At 35.9% G+C, this 20459-nt stretch overlaps 1 protein-coding gene across 2 annotated transcripts in view; it reads right to left on the bottom strand.

The window, feature by feature from the left end:
- Positions 1–1012: 1012 nt before the first annotated feature.
- Positions 1013–20459, bottom strand: part of LOC102687210 (protein unc-13 homolog C) — a 141985-nt gene continuing 122538 nt past the window's right edge. For both annotated transcript variants that reach the window (XM_069190521.1, XM_069190522.1), the window contains 4 exons: positions 18813–18960; positions 6401–6493; positions 5310–5469; positions 1013–3332 (listed from right to left, as the gene is read on the bottom strand). In XM_069190521.1, the coding sequence (XP_069046622.1) occupies positions 3047–3332; positions 5310–5469; positions 6401–6493; positions 18813–18960 (687 nt within the window). In that variant the 3' untranslated portion in view covers positions 1013–3046. The remainder of the gene's footprint in view (positions 3333–5309; positions 5470–6400; positions 6494–18812; positions 18961–20459) is intronic.

Raw genomic sequence — 20459 nt, 5'->3', positions numbered from 1 at the left:
AGACCTCCTGGGAAAAACTAAGGTTGCTGCTGGAAGAGGTGTTAGTGGGGCCAGCAGGGGGCGCTCACCCTGCGGTCCATGTGGGTCCTAATGCCCCAGTATAGCGACAGGGACACTATGCTGTTAACAGGCGCTGTCCTTCGGATGAGATGTAAAACCGAGGTCCTGACTCACTGTGGTCATTAAAAATCCCAGGGTGCTTCTCAAAAAGAGTAGGGGTGTAACCCTGCTGTCCTGGCCAAATTTCCAATTGGCCCTTACCAATCATGGCCTCCTTATAATCCCCATCTATGAATTGGCTTCATTACCACTATAGGGTGAGTGTTCTGGCGCACTATGGCTGTTGTCATCCAGGGGGGGCTACACATTGGTGGTGGTGGAGGGGATTACCTGTAAAGCACTTTGAGTGTCCAGAAAAGCAATTATTATTATTATATACACAATTAAAGGTCGATTGTCCATCATAAACCCAAAATGTCCAGTATCTTTTCTGATGGTGGTTATTGAATTCTGTACTTGAACAGGAGATTACCCTTGGTGTAGTGCTGCAAATTTAGTTTCCATGGTTACTACCATCAATTCATGTGAGACTGCAGATAAAAACCTGTATTGTAAAATGGGCTGTACAGTATATGAACAGAGTATGGAATCAATAATTTATATTTTTTCTCATCTTAACAAAAAGCAACCATTCATTTTTTTCACATTCTGGCAATTTATCTTTTAATAACTACAGATGAATGTCTGCCCTTAGATTATATTTTCTTTGTTTGCTCTCTTCGCCAGTGTGCTTCTTGGTTTCGATCATAAGGTACCTCGTGTTATCATTGCTTTACAGCTTCTGCAATGCCTAAACAAACATCCAGACATTTACAGCACTGCAATATGCTTTTCTTGGGTCCACAGTTAAAAACGTTTGAGAGATTTCAGAATTGTAATGTAAAACTGCCATGCTTTTTAGAATCTATTAATCAATCAGGTCAGGTCATTCAGCACATATTTATTTTAAAATTCCTAAAACCTCCAAAATTCATTCATTTAAAGTTAATCAAATTCACTGTCCCTGGACTGCATTTAAGCTAGATAGCTCAGGAGCCTCGCATATATTCATAACAGAAAATACAGTGATAGCAAAATAGTAAATATATCATTACTATTTACTTTATTTTAATATAAAACAGTAAATCATTCCAACTTTTACAGCAGTTTTGTATTTGTTGTTGAGAAAACTGGAAGCATGACTTGGTTCTTTTAGAGCTATTATCTTTGGAAGTAAAATACTCATTTGTAGAGTTGTGTTAGACTGGAGAGCTTCATTGAGGGCACAGAACGCTATGATGCAGCTGAAGTGCATCAATGCAGGCTAATGAACTGCCTCTGTCCGATTATCCGTTGTGCATTCCTCTGTAGGACATGAAAGGTTAAAATATTTACTGGGAGAAAACACTCAAAATCAGGTCAGGTGCTCTGGAGATTGTAGAACAAGCCAGTTTCAGTGCTTCTTGATAACAGACTTCCCATAATTTGGAATAGTCTACAGTTTTGGGCCATGGGAAGCAGACAACATGGGAATAGAGAAAATGGGAATGAGAAATAAAAACTTCTGTCCCAGTGAGGAGCACCTTTCCACAGGTCTCTTATTACAACAGGAGATTTGGGGACATTGTGTTTGATTTCTGTGCTTTATAATAGACTCCTGTAATACAGCATTATTATAGCCTCAGCTTGTATTTCTGTTTATATTTGTATTTCCCATTTTTAAAATATTTCATTCTGCATGAATATACAGTATTTACTCCAAAATATAGGTCAGCTGATTTAGGACAGATACAGTATATACAGTACTGTAGATATACAGTATCTGACACTTTGCCAGACATAAAAAGAAAAGTTCTGGTATGTTTTCTTTTCACATTTTTTAAAGTATGAACTGTGAGACTAAAAATGCAAGGAAAACAGACTTTTTAGAATTTCTCACTAAATATATTTACATGACATACAGTTCGCCATCAGTGCAATACATAGGAATGTTGCATAATTACCCCAATGTTAAATTCTTTCTTTTCAAGGAACAGAAATTAAATGACTGAAGCTGATATAACTAATATGTAAAGCAACATGTACAAAGTGGTTAACAGCTTCGCACTAATAAAAAAAATAGAAGATTCTCAGAACTAGCTCATCAACAATCAGTTATGTAGCATTGAAAGTTGTAAAGCACAAATATTTGTTTCATATGGATCATGGATTGCTTTTTTGTACAAACAGTTTATATAACTTTGGCAGTTTCTCAGGAACAAAGATATTTCTATATATGAAACAACAATATCAAACTGTCAGCAATGTTATGTAAGCTTGCCTTCAAAGCTCATTGTCACAGTGATAATACAGAAAGGCTGGAATCCAGTGACAAAAATAGTTTCCACCCTTTCTCTTTAAACTGGTAACACAGAAGAGCTGTCTTCATTGTTTTCAGCAGATATAAAATTACAAACACCTATATAGGTTAACATAGCAGTCATTGCCATATTAGAAAATGTTTTGTTTAGGTCAGCTCAAAGTACAAAGAAGTGGAATAAGACCCAAGCTAATGGTCACTGTGAGATACCAGGAGGTAACATCCGAAAACAGAACATGCCAACGAGAGGTGATATGTACAGTAACATATGGGACTGAAAGACAACTGTGCAAGTGAAATGACTGAACGATTAAACAATACAAGGATAGAGAATGATTTACACTCTAAACAAAATAATCAAGCAAATTTTAAAAGATACCAAGATCACCATTTGATTTTTTGTCTTTTTTCTGGTATGGCACTTCATCTGAACAGTTATCTGTTCAAAAAGACTAAGTTTAGTACAAAAAGGTATTTAATATTTCTTTAACATAACTCATAGAATATAGTACTTAATAGTAAGTATAGGTAAACACTTGTACATATTCCAAATCGACATTCCAACAGATGTTTATACACATGCACTAAACAAACAGAACAACCCCTCCTGTCCATTCTCTCCAAGTCAGATGATGTTTATCACGCCCTTCAGGTAGTTTCTTCAGCAGACCGTGAATCTGACTTGAGGCGTACAAACTCTTTGGCCACTTCATCGTTGGTCCTCTGGGAGAGTATTCTCAGAATGGTTAATCCGGTCTCATCCATGCTGATGCTCTTCACCAAAGGATACCAGGATGCAGAGCTTCCTTTTTCTGCGAAGTCTTTTAATTGGATAACTGTCATTCCTATAATACGGTCTTCTCTGGCGAAGCAATAATCCTTCACAGAGAGATGCAACTCGTAGGCCTCTGGCCCGTCCTCATTGCTCAGAATGCTGTGTGATTAGAAAGAAATGGGAAATATAACTGAAAACACCACAGTCTAATCTACAAATTCAGAAACAATCTTAGTTTCCCTCCAGAAAGCGATAATCTCAGATATGTTACAATGTTGGCGAGGAAGTATAGAATATTGGAAGATGCTACCACATGTTCCTTATTGTTTTAGTATGCTGTGTCAAAATCAGGAATCCTAGTTTACCATGTCATAAAATCTACATTCACCTTTTTAAAATATCTACTCTTTTTCTAAATGATTTATCCAACACAAGTCATGGGTGAGCCAGAGCCTATCCCAACAAGCAATGGGCACAATGATGCCAGTCCATCGCAGGGCACACACACAGATGCAGAAACACACACCAGGGTCACTTTTTTCCCAGAAACCAATTAACATACCAGTATGTCTTTGGAATGTGGGAGGAAACCACAACACCAGGCGGAAACCCAGGCTAATACGGGGAGAACATACAGTACAAACTCCAAGCAGACAGCACTCCAGGAATTGAACCCAGAGTCCCAGCACTGCGAGGAAGTTAACCACTGAGCCATTGTGCAGCCCTATTAAAAATATTGTGTGCGTTATTTTATAATAGTGATATTACTAAATAATTGACAGAATTTATTTGTTACAAATAGGAGAATTTGCACTTATCTAATAAACAGTACATAAAAACATACTATTGTGATAGCAGTCTCCAGGTCTTTTTGTGTGGACTGTGCCCACCTTTGCAGTACAGTCTTTATCACAGAAGCAACAACACAAAGGCTCAATTTGCCAATGATTTGCTTTATACAACAAAATAAGTGACTGCATGGTCTTGACATGCATATCAAGCTCTTCACAAGAAGGCAAATGATACAACTCATCAGCAGTAGAGGAACTGCGCAGAGAACTGTTTGTACCTGTTAACACTCAGATTTATAATCTCACAATACAAAAATGACAACACTACTTACAGTGAAGAGTAAAGGAAATTGGTTCACTGACATTCAGAAAAGGAATCTTATCTTTTTACAGTTTTAGTAAAATCAAATCTTGTCACTGAAAAAGCAATTTTCCCACATCAAACAGGTTTCTACGATCCCTAATCATAATACGACATGTTAGAGGTCAATCAGAAAGCAGGCAAGAAAATGACAAATATTTCAGAAATTAGAAAAATTCAGGTACGGTGAAATGCAAGTTCAGCATGCAAGTTATTGTCACGGTTTACTTAATGCGTACACAATTATTTACAATTTTCACAGTAACCTGTAAATCTCCTGTTTTCTTACCTAATTTTGGAATAGCATTTGTGAATACAATTCATTGCTATCGACTATACATCGACTATATCTGGGACTGAAGCTCTTAATACTTCCGCCACTGAAGCACAGCCCCCACCCAGGTGATATGTAACAGTCAATCAGCACAGCTGTTCAGGTGAGAAAGTGGGACACCAGTTGAATTAAAAGGGAACTTTATGGAGACCAGATTGTACAATCCCAAAGTGGAATTTAACCAGGAGAGCAGGATTACCACTACTCTTAAGAACTGTACCATGAGATCTCGAATGACAAAGGAGTCAGGCCTCATTTTCATTAAATTTCCAGGTTTCAAGTTTCCTTCAGTTAAATGTCTCAAATGAAGGAACCTGAGCCGCCTGCTGCATACCAGTTATCATACTGTGGCACTGTTTTGGGAATTCTGGTAGAAAAACAAAAGCACTTACTCGTACCACAAGAAGGAATGTGGTTTGTGTAAGGTACTGACCAGCCTTGCTTACTTTCTGAGGTTTTGTCGAGATCAGGTGACAGCATTGCTGTTTCTCTTACGTACGAGGTGATGTCTGAAAAAAGCACAGCTAATGCCTCTGTGCTGAACTGTGTGTCTCATAAGAAAGGTTCATGATTTACATTCTGCCATCACAGAGATCCAATAACTCCAACTTTTTTTTTAAAAAAAAGAACGTTAAGAGTGTTAAACTTACAACTGGAATGTTTCGTTGTATTTCGGGGACCAAGTGTTGCTTTTTGTCTTTGTGCCGAATCTCCGTTTTCTGTCGCTGAGATTGGGACCCACGGCACTGACCTCCACAAAGGGGCGGAACATGGCGTTGGTCTGCCAGTTCAGGTCATTCACTGCTACAACTAGAGGGAAGACACACAGCAGTGTGTAAGGACCCAGGACTGTTTTGGATCATTAACATGTTAATACAGTGGCTTGTACAGGCTTGACATGGCTCATCTGTGGTCTTGGAATAGCAGTTTTCATGTTCCAAGGAACAAGACTGCAGCCCTACCCTGGGATAGAGAGAGACGCTGAAAGAAGGAGAAATGTGTATTTTAATGCATTTTTTAACATAGCATACTGATTCATTAGTCATTTCTCTTGATGAAAAAAATGTTCAGGTATATTCTTCTTCTTAATGGCCCTATTTAAAGACAAATGAGCTTCCTGGAGAAAATGGGCCCAACCTAAAAAAAGCAGAAAATTAACAGGCACATAATCAGCAAATAAGAGGATTAAAACTTTGTTCATTGTCATTGGAATTTTCTAATGAGAGCAAAAAATCTGTGATACTTCACTGAAAAATATTGTTTTTTTTTTACTCTTAACTTTGGCTGTTAAAAGGAAGACTGATATACTGTACAGTATATACAGCATTATATACTTTGTTTTGGTGCTTTATTTGTGCTGTTCAAGATGTATATATCGTAGTATTGATATATATCGTAGTACTGAAGAAGGCTCCACGGCCGAAAAGTTGTGTTCTCTTTCTTCTTTTTTTCAGCATGGAATAAACCTATTACTTGTTCCTTTGCAGCCTACGCATGCTGACGCAGCTACCCACCTGAACTATATCGTAGTATATATTGTATATTATACTGTTGTGTATTTATATATTATCAATATATTTTATATATTGAACAATTTGCTCAGCATATATGAGGAGATATAACAGGTCAGAATTAAAGACAAAAGTAACATCCTAGTTTTAACCCAATCCCAGCTTTAACACAACATTTCTGACCGACTCAAAATACAAACAAGTTAAAAAAAACATTTGAAAGATCTTACTTTTCACAGTGACCCTGTGCTCTCCAGTTCCTGGGTGTGTTATCAGATCCACATTAACTGACACTTCTCCCACTGATCCATTAGATGAGTGTCCTGAATGATACAAAACAGAAGTGAACTAAATAAAACATAGAATTTAATAATCAATAAACCAAAATGCTCTTTACAGAAAACATATCTACCAGTCCAGCTAAAGATTAAAAATGAAAATCATAATACATCAGATTAAGACATTTTATCTGTATTACCAGCAAAGCTTTAAAATCATCTTAACCTCTACATGTTGACCTTACTTTGAATTGTATTGAATTGTGATACAACATGTCTTGCTCCATTTTGAATTGTTTTTGAAGCTGCAAAATAATAAGGTATTGCGAAGAGTTTTAATTATGATCACCCCATAAGAAGGTTAAACAGACTCGCTCAAAAAATACAAAAATAGAAGAATACTGAAGGTCACATTTTATTGAAATCTGAGTAGTACCCACTCTAGGTGAGTAAGAATTCAATAACAATGTATTTGGAGTTGTGCGTCTTTATCTTTCATAGCTCTGAATGAAAATGTTTTTCTGAAAAGCTGTCAGTAAAACCAAACAGAATTTTAGTGCAAGAAGAGAATGGAATTCTCTTAAGGTTATCCATCTTTCTTGGATGGTGACAAACATCATTACGTTTAGGACACTGTATTTTGCTACAATGAAAAATACTTTCAGCAGTTCAAATTCCTGTCCCTGTTCAGCTACTGAAAAGAAATCTGTATCATGCTTCAAAACAGTGCATACCAGGATAACATACTGCATAAAAAAGTTCAATTTTATTTGTATCTTCTTAATTGAAATTCTTATAATTCCTTGCCACTCATCAAGGCCTGCAAACTGCACAGCTTAAATGGGCTTTGTTTTGTTAAAAACTGCTGGCTATTTATAGCAGTTTATACCAGGATGCCAAAAAAATTAAAGCAATCTTAACAGTTGTGTTGCATTAATATTAATTTCTACTCTGATCTACAATTTATCTGGAAGCACTCATTTACTGTTCCCAGTGGTTATGTCAGAGCATTTCAGTATGAATAGCTGAATGCCTGAATGCCAAACATGATATACAGTAGCACAAGAGAAAATATGAACAAACAGAATCAAACTCTCACTTAGTGGCGATGAACTGTAAGATACTCACATTGTCTAATGTCTGCCAAAAGACTTCTCATTAATCTGAAGATAATGAATCAGCACACTTTCTAACTCATGATAACAGTCTCTGATTAGATGGAAAAAAGTCTACAAAATTAATCATTTTGGGAATGGTGGATAGCAGACAACACTTTTAAGCTACTGACATTGTATCTTTACTTTGTAAAGAAAGAAAATTATACATTACATGAATGAAGAATTGTATGTTTTGAAATAACCTAGATTGTAGCAGCCCTGAAGACTAAGTATCAGCTGACTGCATTCAGGAATAACTTGACAGAAACATTCAGTTTTACAAATGATAGTCTCATTCATTGGTGCTCAGATGTAGTTTATAGGAGAACATTGTCCAATTTGTGATGATATACTGTACATGTATATGCACATTATCACTGCTGGTAGCAAAACACTAGTATAAGTGCTGGTGTGAATGAGGCAGCTTAAGGAAACACAGAAAATATTAAACAAATATGAGACAACTACTAAAAATCAAGTGACTATACAAATGAAAACAGAGATTTTCCTTTGTATTAGTATTCATTTCTAGCTGATAATAATTCATTATTCATAATTAATTCATTCACTTTTCACTTAAGTACTACAAATTATATTATTTATTAAGTGGCAAATATTAGTCATTGACTAAAAAAACAATGAAAGTATAAGAACACTGATAAACTGGGTCTCTAATAAACTATAACTGGTAGTAGAAAAAATACAAACACTGTACAACATCTGTGATAGGGTAATTATTGCAGACAAGTCAAATTCAAATTCTTAAATTTTATTAGAAATTATATAAAGTGGCTATGTGAGGTTCCCTGTGGTTTTCAATTTAAGGTCATTTCCATTAAATGTTTTCAAATTAAACTTAACTTATAAATAGTATGAATGGTACAGTATATTTACCATGGGAGACCAATGTGACACACTGTAGTTCCTAGAACCAAGTACTGTAACTGCTTTCTAACCTAAACCATAACATAATGCCACTACATTCGAATGCCTCGGCATTGGCGGGGGTCAAGGATGCAATCTGTTTTAGAACTTCTATTTTCCTTTACTAATTTTCTTCCTGGAGCTTTTCTTAAGCAAACTGAATTGCTTCCGGCCACTGTAGCAACATTAAATCTAATTACAGTAATGTGTTCTGTGACTAATTGGATGTGGCACCTGTCTTCCTTACAGAAAGAAACAACAACAACAAGAGAAGTCAGGGATCTCCTGTTCTTGTCCAGTTGACAGTGCCTTACCCCTAACAGATTTGTGGCATGGAGACAGGGTGCAACCTTATTTCACCTTTGCTATAGCATACTACCATCACGGCATATAGTAAATAAGCTATACTTCAATAAGTTATAAGTTATAAGTTTTACTTCAATATTGCTATTTGTACTTTTATAAAATTGCAGACCATTAAATTATCAATTTTATTTTATTTTCCATAACTAGATTGTCTCATTCATTTTGCCTTCCCACTGTGGTAATGGATTAATTTAGGTGTTAAGAAGAAGGCATACTGTATATTATACTCTTAATTACCAAAAATATCTTATTGAGGACTGATTGTATAATGTTTTGAGTGATACATGTATGGTTACACTAAATGTAATAAATGACAAAGCATCAAACGTTTTTTCATGTATTTCACATGGTGTACAAATCAATGAAGCAAACCTCTCCAATCAAATCAAATCAAAAGTTGTGTGACAGACCTCACCCTTCATTAAAGTTTTTCAGGGAATCTAAACATATAAAAAACACAGGACAGTGCAAGAGGCTTCATTTTTGAGATCTTGCTGGTTATATAAACAAAACAACTTTTCAGCTGCCTCCCCAGTCTACCACCACCTACCAACTCTGTGAGGCCTTTCATGCACCAAGCACAGTCATCACGGCTGTAGAAAAATGTGCATTTACAATCACCATCACCAATATACAAATTAATCAACTTATCATCACCCGGTGAGTCTATTTACAAATAAAAAAGGCCTTTTGCAGCCTTTAGTGGCAGGTATGCTCTCACTACAGTCTCCTCAAAGACCAGCTTGCCACATGTTGTTTATGAGTTAATGAGGCTTTGCTGGATGCTCCATTTTAGAGGGGTTACATGGGGGATTAATATATATTGCGCAAGCAGCTATGGATTGTTATTGGCTCTGGTTAGCACAAAACAAGGATTTTTAAGAAACGTCATATTCAGTGATTCCTCTGACGTGGTTCTTAAAGCCCATGTCTCATCTCTCACTGTCTGAACACACACGGTAACTGAACAGTTTTAAAAGCTCAACCTCTAAGGGGTGTTGTTTACAGTTAATGCATGATTAACGCAATTTAACAGAGCGTTTTTTTACTGTCACTGTTGACATGGTTTGATATACTATTATATTTAAAGCTATTGTGGAAATAAACACAGCAATAAGAATTCCTCTGATAAACAGAGGTGTTATTCATGAACACCTGAATAACTGAATTTTGCCAATACATAATACTGCAAAAGCCAATGGAAATAAGAGTTGAGAATCAATTAAGGAATACTTATAACTGCATGTAGTTTTATCTTTGTATTTTACAAAGTAGGTCTGAAACATTTCAGAGCTTACTTTTAGCCCCACTAATACTCAAATATAAAACATCATACAAATATATTGCTACAATTTGGGGTTATGAAACAAAGAAATATCAGAAATACATGAGCAGATTAATCAATAAGTCAATTAAATAATCATAACTCCCAACTTGTTAAGATTATTCCAAGAATATATGTGAGTGGTTGGTAAAAGTACTTTGTTCTGTGGCACAGCTTTGATAAAAATGAATAATAATTCAAGTACACTGGGTTTATTAACAAAGTACACACACTAAACTACATACAGTAAAACATACAACACACAAGTTACATGATTACAGACAAGGCATCCAAGAAGCCTACTGTAAGTCATGACCATATAGAAAACCCCAGACTGCTACCAAGCATTCAATTCTTATATAATGCCTACAAAGACCAAAAGAGAAAGCTTCCGTCTAAAATAAAGAGGATTCGACCTACAGTTAAAGCTTATGCCTTTCTGTCCCTTGAAGTCCCTGCTGTCTCTCTTTTTTCACTTTCTCTCCCTATCTGTCTTTTATGATGTTGCCTGGACTGTCGAATGACACTTAACCATTTACCCAGAACTTAATTAACCACGGTTAACCGAGGTAAATTTTATAGGTGCTTGGATCACGGAATCTCAGATCTTATATCTCAGGAACTTCTCCTTGCTTCAGAGCTCCGAGAACTCGATATGTTGACAGTAATCAGGTGTTAGCCATTGTATACAGATTCTTCAAAGCACTTCAGTAGTCACTTACTGTACAATAGTTGTAAATTTACATGTGAAAAAATATAGACATTTTAGATGGAGACATCTAGAGACATCTTCTTAATTACCTGCTAATAAACAATTACCTGCAGTAAGGAGAACCACAAACAACAGAAAATTATACTGGGTGTGAAGCTAAATAATGCTTTTGTTAATGCTCAGTTTTATACGAATCCACATCTCATAGTATTATTATTTCTGTTGCTGTAATGCATTTGACACAAATTTAAACTATGTTTAATTCTAATTTCTGTTAAATTCTAATAATAAAATGACCTGCTGAATATAAAGGGAGAGCATGCTTAATACTTCAGTGTGAAGTATGAACCAGGGTGCAGTCAGGGTGGAGGGTGAGGAGCAAGAAAAGATGTGTGCCTTTTTTTGGAGAGAGTGTTTTTGCGCAGAGAGTAATTATACATAAAAGTGCAGAGGTGCGATCTTACAATTTGACCTTCTCCCGAACTTCTTTTAAATAACACCATTTATAATGTAGGTATTACATATTTGATTCATGTACAGTAATTGGCACATTTTCTAATTTAGGTACAGTATTTCAAAGGTATTTACCTCATAATTGTAGTGGAAAGAAAATGCCACCAAAACAATAACTGAGACAGAAAACTCTTCTCTTTTACTGTTTTCCTTTAAATTCTTCATTTCAGCTTTGCTGAATGTGCCTGCCTGTTTTATTTTAGTCACTGCTGTGCTACAGAACTAAAAATAAAAAATGCCTTCACGCATCTCTCCCACTTCGCAGATGAAGTGGGAAGACATGCTTGCGGTGGGGCTCTGTAAGCTTTACAAGTTTTCTTCCCTTCTAAAATCACCATTTTTATTATAATTGAAAAGTACTCATAATGTATTTTGTAATGTTTTCATTTCTTGATTACTAAAATAAAAAACATGGCTACTAATGTAATCATATCCTTCATCCTCACAGAACCCCCCAAGTCATTTAAAAAACTGTGGATGCTCATTAAATTTACTGGATAAGAAAACTGAATCACTAAAAACTATGAAGTGACATTTAAAGAACTGTGCTTTTTAAATGTCCTTTAAGAAAACATAATCCATTGTGCAGGTCTAGGAATGTAGCATTAGAGAACATAATTCCACAGATTTACAGTTATTCTTCAAGACTTTCATTTTTGAAATGAAGGAGTTCTCTCTTCCACCCACCTAAAGAGAACAACATGCGCATTCCCTTGCAAGTTTATGAAATTCACAGAAATAACCATAGTGCAAAAAGATAAAAATAACTTCAGGTGTGATAAAACATGTTATTTATCCATCTGTTCTTCAGTGTGGAATTAACATCTATTTGTTCTTTCTTTGCCAGTATGCTAATGCACTCCCCAACTTGATATCTGGTAGAAACTGCTCAGTGCGTTTTCGTTTGTAAATTAAGATATAAGGCAATTGTGAACTATTCCAATGTTATTGATGATAAAACATTTTAAGACTAGCTCCATATTGATTAAAGTGAATAAATCCTTGAATCTTTTTCACATCTCTTGTTTTATTCAGTATGATTCTTTTCTATTGTTCCCTGCTTGGCTTTCCCTGCAATTCGTATGAAGGTTACTTGACTGTCTTATTTGTCATCATGCAACAAAACAAAAATAAACTCAGACAGGCCCCCACTCTTTCCACATGCAGCTGATGGCTTAAGCAGGCAGAGCAACATTTTCAGTCACAGACAGGACCTCAAAGTCATCATGTTAATAAGTACAGAATTTTGTCCTCAATAAGAGTGTTATTCCACTGAGAGGTTAAAAGCTAAGGCACCCAACTCCCACTGTAGCAGGCAACAGAGCTGCAGTGGAGAGTATTTGTTTTTCTGCACACATGCTTTTGCAGAGAATGATGAATAATATTTTCAAGTTTGTAAATTATATAGAAATATATTAATAATATATATGGATACTGTATCGACATACTGTAGGTATTGACATCTCGTACATCTCCAGAAAAGACAGTTACTAATCTATTAGGTGTAATATAGGTTGTTTCCTAAACTAAACATTATCTGCTGATATTTTTTCTAACTTGACTTGATGTCTGATCATTTTGGCTAATTTAAATGTCTAGTGAGTAAATAATTTAAGATAATTTAAAAAGGATTCTAACACCTGAACCTATTTAACAATGTGTTCTGTTTATAAAGTTAAAGTGGAGAAAAAACATGAAACACAGTCTTGCTTGAAGGCCGGCTACAGTCTATTGAGCACATTCATCCTTAGTGATGGATAGAACTGCTAGTTGAAATGAAGGAAACAATCGCTACAAAAAAGAGGCAAGACAAGGCTACACAGCGCTGATGAGCTCCACTCACCTGGTGAAACCAGACTGTATCTGCTGAACGCTTTGGCATCCTGCTTATCTATAAAGTTAGTGGGATCAATAACCTTCTGTGATGTCAATTCATTTTATATCTAGAATTGCACCTAAATGATGACATTATTACTGATTAATATATTTGTATATACGAATATTGACCTTTGCATAGAGTGCTTTCTATAAAAAAACAAGCATATGAAAAAGTCAGAAGAAGCATGTCTGATGTTACTGTATGTGCAGTATGTTACTAATTGTACCTGTGAAACACAGTCAGTAGCTGACATGAAGAATGATTCTACAAAACATCATCAAATTAAATCAATTCAATCTTGCAGCATACTGTATACACCACCTATGGTTTGCAATAGAGAACTAGGCAAAAAACCATAAATACAGAAAATAACAATAAAAAATCAAACTATGATAACATTGAGCTTAACAGAGAAATTCGAACAAATACTATTTTTGTCTTCCATTGCTTCTAATGATTCACATGCTATAATTAGTGCTTCTAAGAGCACACACAACTTCTGCTAAACAATCTGATTGTAACTAGGAACTTATCCAGTTAACTGTGATTGCATCTTTAATTGAAACGCTAGTAAGCAAAACACGTTACTGTATACAGCATATGGCATTGGGACTATATACTGTATAAACTGTATAAAACAAAGCTTCATAAATAATAATGCAAATCTGAGGCTTCTCCTCAATACAGCTTGAAGTGTCTTTTATATACAATAACAGCGGAACTTGTCACAACGTGAACTGTAGGTAATAAATGCACTGTTATCATAATTAAAATACAAGTTTTTCTTTATTTCGTGTAGAATATGCACGCGCATGACAAAGCAACAGGGGGCATCATTATAGTTTTGAGTCAGTGATGTATAAAGCTCTCAGTTAAAGACCTGAAGAGCTGCGGTACCAAAGGAGATGCACAACGGCACTAAAGGAAAATGTTCATTATAGAAAAAGCACGGAAGCACAGATGATGATTAATTAATTAACCATCTACTAAACTTAATGATCCGGAAGGCAGACAGCAAGTTTCAGTTTTTATGACAGAATGTTTCCGTTTTTTTTTTATTGGCTGGTATATACTACAGTCCAATATATCTTGCGTCTCTACTGAATAAGGTTCCACCCGGCTGCACAGAAGATGACTGAAGAGCTTGAAGCCAGACTACACTGAGGGCTGTGCTCAACTTGCTTTAGCTTGCATGGATTCAGATACCCTTCTCTATACAATCAGCAATGTTTTTGTTATCCTGCTGCCTTTAGATCAGGACAAAACCATATCTGAGGGTGGATTTTCTATTAAATAAGCAAAGTAATCAAGTTTTAACGGGGTCAACCCCGGATCTCACAAGCACAGAATACAAGGCCTTGGAAAGCCCTACGGTAATATCATCAGTGAAAAGGGCAAGCTGCAGGAATAGAGAGCTGCAGCGGTTGTGGATACTGTGCTGCCACATTTTGCATTAATAAAAGCAGCTGCAGCCGCAGCACACGGATGAGTTTTTGTCACAGCTGTAGTCAGTCTGAAGGACGTGTCAGGAAGAAGGCAATACAGTGGAGACGAAACGAAAACAATGATTATTGCAGTGGGATCAAGGGACTTGTATTCAAGAGTAACTGTGAGAGGTGTCTTATCAAAAATGCATGAAAGTTAAATTGTTCTTAACATAACAAGGGTAACAATCAGAAAAAAAGTAACGTATGCCTATTAATTATCTGCAGTAACCCATAATGATATTCATTTGTCTCCTCTGAGGGTGCTTGCTTCTGTTTATTTTTTATGAATGTTCACTGTGGAGGAGAAATAGCAGAAACTCATTCACTTCTGCTATGGCAGGAGCTTCTAGAGAGGCTTCCGAATCAGGACTCATGAGTGGCTTATATGGCAAGAGCCTGTGCTCTTGGATTGCAGATTGCCTAGAGGTTGTTCTTCAGACTGGCTATGCCATTTGCTGGCTGCAGCTTGGCACTTATGCATTCGGCTTACGTCAAGTGCATCCAGACCTGCTCCAAGAGGGTCAGTGCGTCTGCAGGTTTTATACTGTAGGTCTCCTTAGAGCAACAGCACCTGAAGACCTCGAACAAACACTTAAACAGATCCAGTTAAGACAGTAGCCATCTGGTTGAGCCTGGTAGGAGCTGAGTTGAAATAAAAACCTGAAAATTTATCAGCCCTCCAGGACCAGGATTTGACATGCTTGGCATAAGTGCTGGGCAGGGGGGAGCTGAATGATGGGAATTCTCATGTTATTGATCACCAGTTAAGGCTGCTTATGACCTGGTGCCTGTAGGAACATCTGTTCATTCTACATTTCTCAGTACTATCATCTTTGCTAAGGTATGTGAAGAAGCTAAGTTAACATATCCTCTTGAAACACTGATTAGTTACAATAAAGCAATGAACTTTAACGTAGTATCAGCTCCCGCTCACACAGAAACTTTGAAGGGCAAGAGGTCCTAATGTATGTTGTTTATTTTAGAAACCTCTTCCCAAGACACAGCTGCAGGGATTAGCAGTGCAGTTTGGCACCAATAAATGTAATCTATTTTGCAGAGACAGAATCAATAGTGTATACTGACTGAAAGAGAAAATGTTCAGCTTTAGTGATGGGGAGAAAAATACAGAGTTCTATCAGGTTCCACTGGCTTGCACGCCAGCAGAACTTTCTTTAATTCGATCAAAGACTGGATTGCAGTACTATCACTAAAAAATGAAATGGAATCTCAGCCTTTTCCAACCTGCCTAAATTGCCATTAATATTGAAGCTCTCTTCAGGATTTTGATATGGACGACTGGTCACAATGACACCAGCAAACATCTGTGAGACAGATTTGAAAATGCCATGCTCCACAGGAAGCAAAGTACTGGAAGCAATAGCATTAGACTAATGTAGAAAGATTTGTGAAAATGTATGTATTCTCATATCTAACAGTTCAATGGATTTGGATGTGGAAATTTTGGCATACACACATACACATTTGTCAGAGAAAATCCTTTTATTTCTAAGTGTCAAATAGATTGTAGCACTGTGAAAAACATATTTTACGCAGGATATGATTAAAAACTAAAACATTTTTAGAGATATTTTATTCAGGTACATGAAGCATTTATGGTAAATTTATGTTTAAACTGCAATTTTGTATTGACACAAGAATCTATTGCTTAAATGTAACACTACTCTAAGTTAATATAACTGATCAGAAAGTAATTTGTGAAAACGTCACCAAATGATGTATCCTTCATCCTAAGCCTGCTTTATAGAATAGCCTTTGCATTCTTAATGCATGCATTTCCATGCAAATAGCATGCAGTTCTTAATCCAAAGGAATGCATTACCTTAAATGCCTACCTCCTGGTCTTAACTATTCATTGTTTATGTGTTTGCTTTCAGGTTTAACAAACTATTTTCCATTTTCAATCCATCTATCCATTTTCTAACCACTTAATCCACTTCAGAGTTGCAGGGGAGCCGGATCCTATCTCAGGAAGCAACAAATACCAGGCAGGATATACCCTGTCAGGACAATAGTCCATCACCGAGCACACATAGACAGAGATGCAGTATAGACACGCACACAAATTGTCACACCAGGGACAATTTTTCCAGAAACCTATTAACCTACCAGTATGTCTTTGGACTGCGGGAGGAAACTATTCACCCATCAAAACCCCACACAAACGTAAGAAAAACATACATACTCCAAGCAGACAGCACTCCAGGACTGAAAGTAAAACCAGGATGCTTCACCTCTTTCTGGCTTGAATAAAACAGCCACAGTTCATCGTATTTATTTCACAAAGCACTGTACTTCAAGGAATTAATCCAGATGGATCTTTAAGTCATAAAATGTAATGCACAACACACAACACACTGCAGCTCTATTTAACGTACTGTATAGCTTCACAGGTCAAACAAGCTGTGTTTGAATTGAAATGCACAGACAAAGGCAAAAGTATTCACTCCCCTTTAATAAACTGTTAAAAAAGGAATATACAGTGCATTAAGATCAGGATTACGTTTTTATATTTACTGTACACTGCTTTTATCTATTCTGTATACAGTACTGTATATCATTCTTTATAGGACTAACCGGACAAAGGGCTATTAAGATTGTTAATATTCTTTTAGCTCAACTCAAATAAATAGCTGATGCCAATGGCACACACATAGTGTCCCTTCTCTGATCATATCCCTGAAACTTCTCATTCCTGTCACAGCTGATCTGAAAACAATCTTAACAGAAAACGGACTACATTGCAACAAGATGCAAGTGCTGATGTGCAAACCTTCATTAGCGGGTTGAAAATTGAAACTCTCCTGCACTTTGCAGCAAGAGAAGCTCACAATATCATTTTAATGTAAAATTAAAAAAGGGGCATTTGTCCCAGTGGGTACTTCCACTATGAAGGTATCAAGAGTGATCTTTAAAACAATACAGCCACACAAATACTCAAACAGTAGAGGAAAAAAAAAAGTATTTTATATCTCAAGAAACAAGATTTTAGATTGGCAAACTAGTGGTCCAGTATTTCATCTATAGAACACTTTCTGTGGGACTATCATTCTGAATACTTTCTTTCATGGCCATAAAAATGCACAACCAACAGGAAATAGTGTTTGATATCCTTTCCGATTTTTTGATGGTTCATTCCACATGATGAAGTGCAAACAGAGTATTCATCATTTTAAGAAAGTATTGAAAGCAAGGGGTGCTTACTAGGTCTTGATAGATGCTGTGTTTTCTTATTTTTGATAAATTATTAATCAGAGACTGAAAGGGAAATATCAGAGGCCACAAATAATTCCTGTTACTCCCACCGCAGAAATGTAAAGAAAATGAACAACAGCTGATTTGTTTTCTGTTTTTTTATATAGTGACTAACTGCACTTTGGGGAAAGCCACAGATCATTGTGATGCAGGTCAATAAAATGGCAGCACACCAGATACAAAGAGCAAATGTAGTTTAGGTACTGTATATCATGTCTCCCTCAAAATGACACGCAATTTGAAAAACATTAATTTCTTTTGAGAATACATAGCAGCTTGATAAACATATATTTAACATCACCTTTCATAACTCACTGACAAGATGAAGATTAGGAGGCAGCAGTATCCACACCATTAAGCCCCCTGATCCTTGGGATTGTGTGTTTAATCTTGAAGTTAAAAGGGAAGGTTTTACTGGTAAGTTAACCCTGGGTGATGTACCGTATGTTTTGCCTCAAATCAAGAATGGTTGTTCCTGGTGGTCTGTCATTTAATTTTTTTTTATTCCACAACCTGTTATATTATTCTGCAATGCATTGCTATTTTCTTGCAAGAAATTTGGATTGAACAAAAACTGAACAAGTGTAATGAGGGCAAAGGCTGTCTCATCCGGCAAAGACAAAAATGTTAATGAAGTAAAACTTAATACAATCAACAGAGAAATAGCTTATTACTAAAAGTCACAAATAACTTAAAACAGAATGGAACGTGTAAACAAAGGTTCATTACCTTGAGAGTTCTGGGTGCATATATACTTCTTGATCAAGGCATCAGTAGTTTGTGTGTAGAGGCTGAGAGCGTATCTCAAAGACTGCAAGTCTGGGCTCTTCTCTAGAAATGTCTTCTTCAGGCCATTTCCACCAGCATGGAAATATTGCTAAGAGAGAGAAATTTCTAAATGTAATATATTATTGTTAATATTAACAAGAAAAATGTTTACTTCCATAATTAAAAGGCATACTATGAAAACAATGCAAAATAAAAGTTCACACAGGCAAATATTGTTTTTGTGAATCTCATATTTTACCTGATATTATATAAACACAAACACAAAACACAATTTGTGGTAATTTACTTTGGGGTACATGAAACACATCATGGGAATTACATTTATTTTTTTAATATGACGATATCGTGGATTTTTGAACCAGGAGCGTCTACTGTACAGTATACTGTATGTCTGACTCAAAAATATATCACCTGCATTTAAAAAAAAAAATAAGAGCTATATTATAAAAAAGTAACATTTTGGACAGGGGAATTAAATGTTTGTTTAAACTAGATATAATAATAATAAACTTTATTTTATACAGCGCCTTTAAAGGTGGCTTCTCAAAGCGCTTATATGAATGATATGATATGAAGGAGGCAAGACGAATATACTTGGTGGTTCCCTGTCCTATTGAGATGAATGAGGTATATTTAATGCTTCAGATGTCAAGTGTGATTCTCCTGAAAGAATCCGATTTCAGTTGTCAGTTTCCAGATTCATTCCTGCCCTGAAGGCTTTCTCCCAGCACTGGAAGAAGACGGTTGTCACAATCAAATTATAATGCTGTACAAACCGATGTCAAAATAAAGACAGCTGCTTAACCCCCTTGAACTCTGCAAATTAAATCAAGCAAACAAAACCAATCATTTAAGAGAAATAAGATAATAAATTGCCTTCTGTTGCTAGATTTCATCACAAACTTAATTTTTCTGGCGCAAATGAATAGATTAACTTGTTTGCCTTCCAGCTTTACCTACAGTAGCTAGATTATTCAATGTTATATTGATTTTGTATGCAGATGGGCTGTAGGTGTGTCATTGGTTCTACACCAAACACAAGAGATGATAAAAACAGAAATCTCTAGCATTTGTCAACATTCTGTTAATACAATTAACTACAGAAAATGTGTCCTTCAGTGAAAGTAAGAGAAACAATAATTCTGTTTGATATGTTAATTGTTTTCCTCACGCTTGAAAAGCATTGTGTGCACAGAACTGAGTTCTTGTTCTAAATGTGGCACAATGTGTTGCTATGTACACTGACATCACATTTCTGGGTTTACTTTGCTTATTAAAAGAAATGTAATCCTGAATATGGTGAAAAACTCACTAAAGTCAATAAAGTTTCTGAAAATAGAAAGATAGTAAGCTTGCATCTTTGTTTAACAATAATTCTAGCCTGTAAGAAATATTGGTATTCAACCTGTTATTTACAATAGTCAAATAATAAAATGGTTGAATTGAAGGTGCAGATTGCCTTTGTAATATAAAGTTTGAGTAAACACTGAGACTCCTTTATATAATAAGTTAAAATGCAGTTTACATATTTCATAGAATTTCCAGTAGAATAGACTTCAGAAATGATTCCTTGAATTTATTTTTCAG

Source organism: Lepisosteus oculatus, chromosome 5 (genome assembly GCF_040954835.1).
Source record: "Lepisosteus oculatus isolate fLepOcu1 chromosome 5, fLepOcu1.hap2, whole genome shotgun sequence".
Lineage (NCBI taxonomy): Eukaryota > Metazoa > Chordata > Actinopteri > Semionotiformes > Lepisosteidae > Lepisosteus > Lepisosteus oculatus.
The sequence above is the reverse complement of the archived record's forward strand: the minus strand, read 5'-3'. Positions and strand labels throughout refer to the sequence as shown.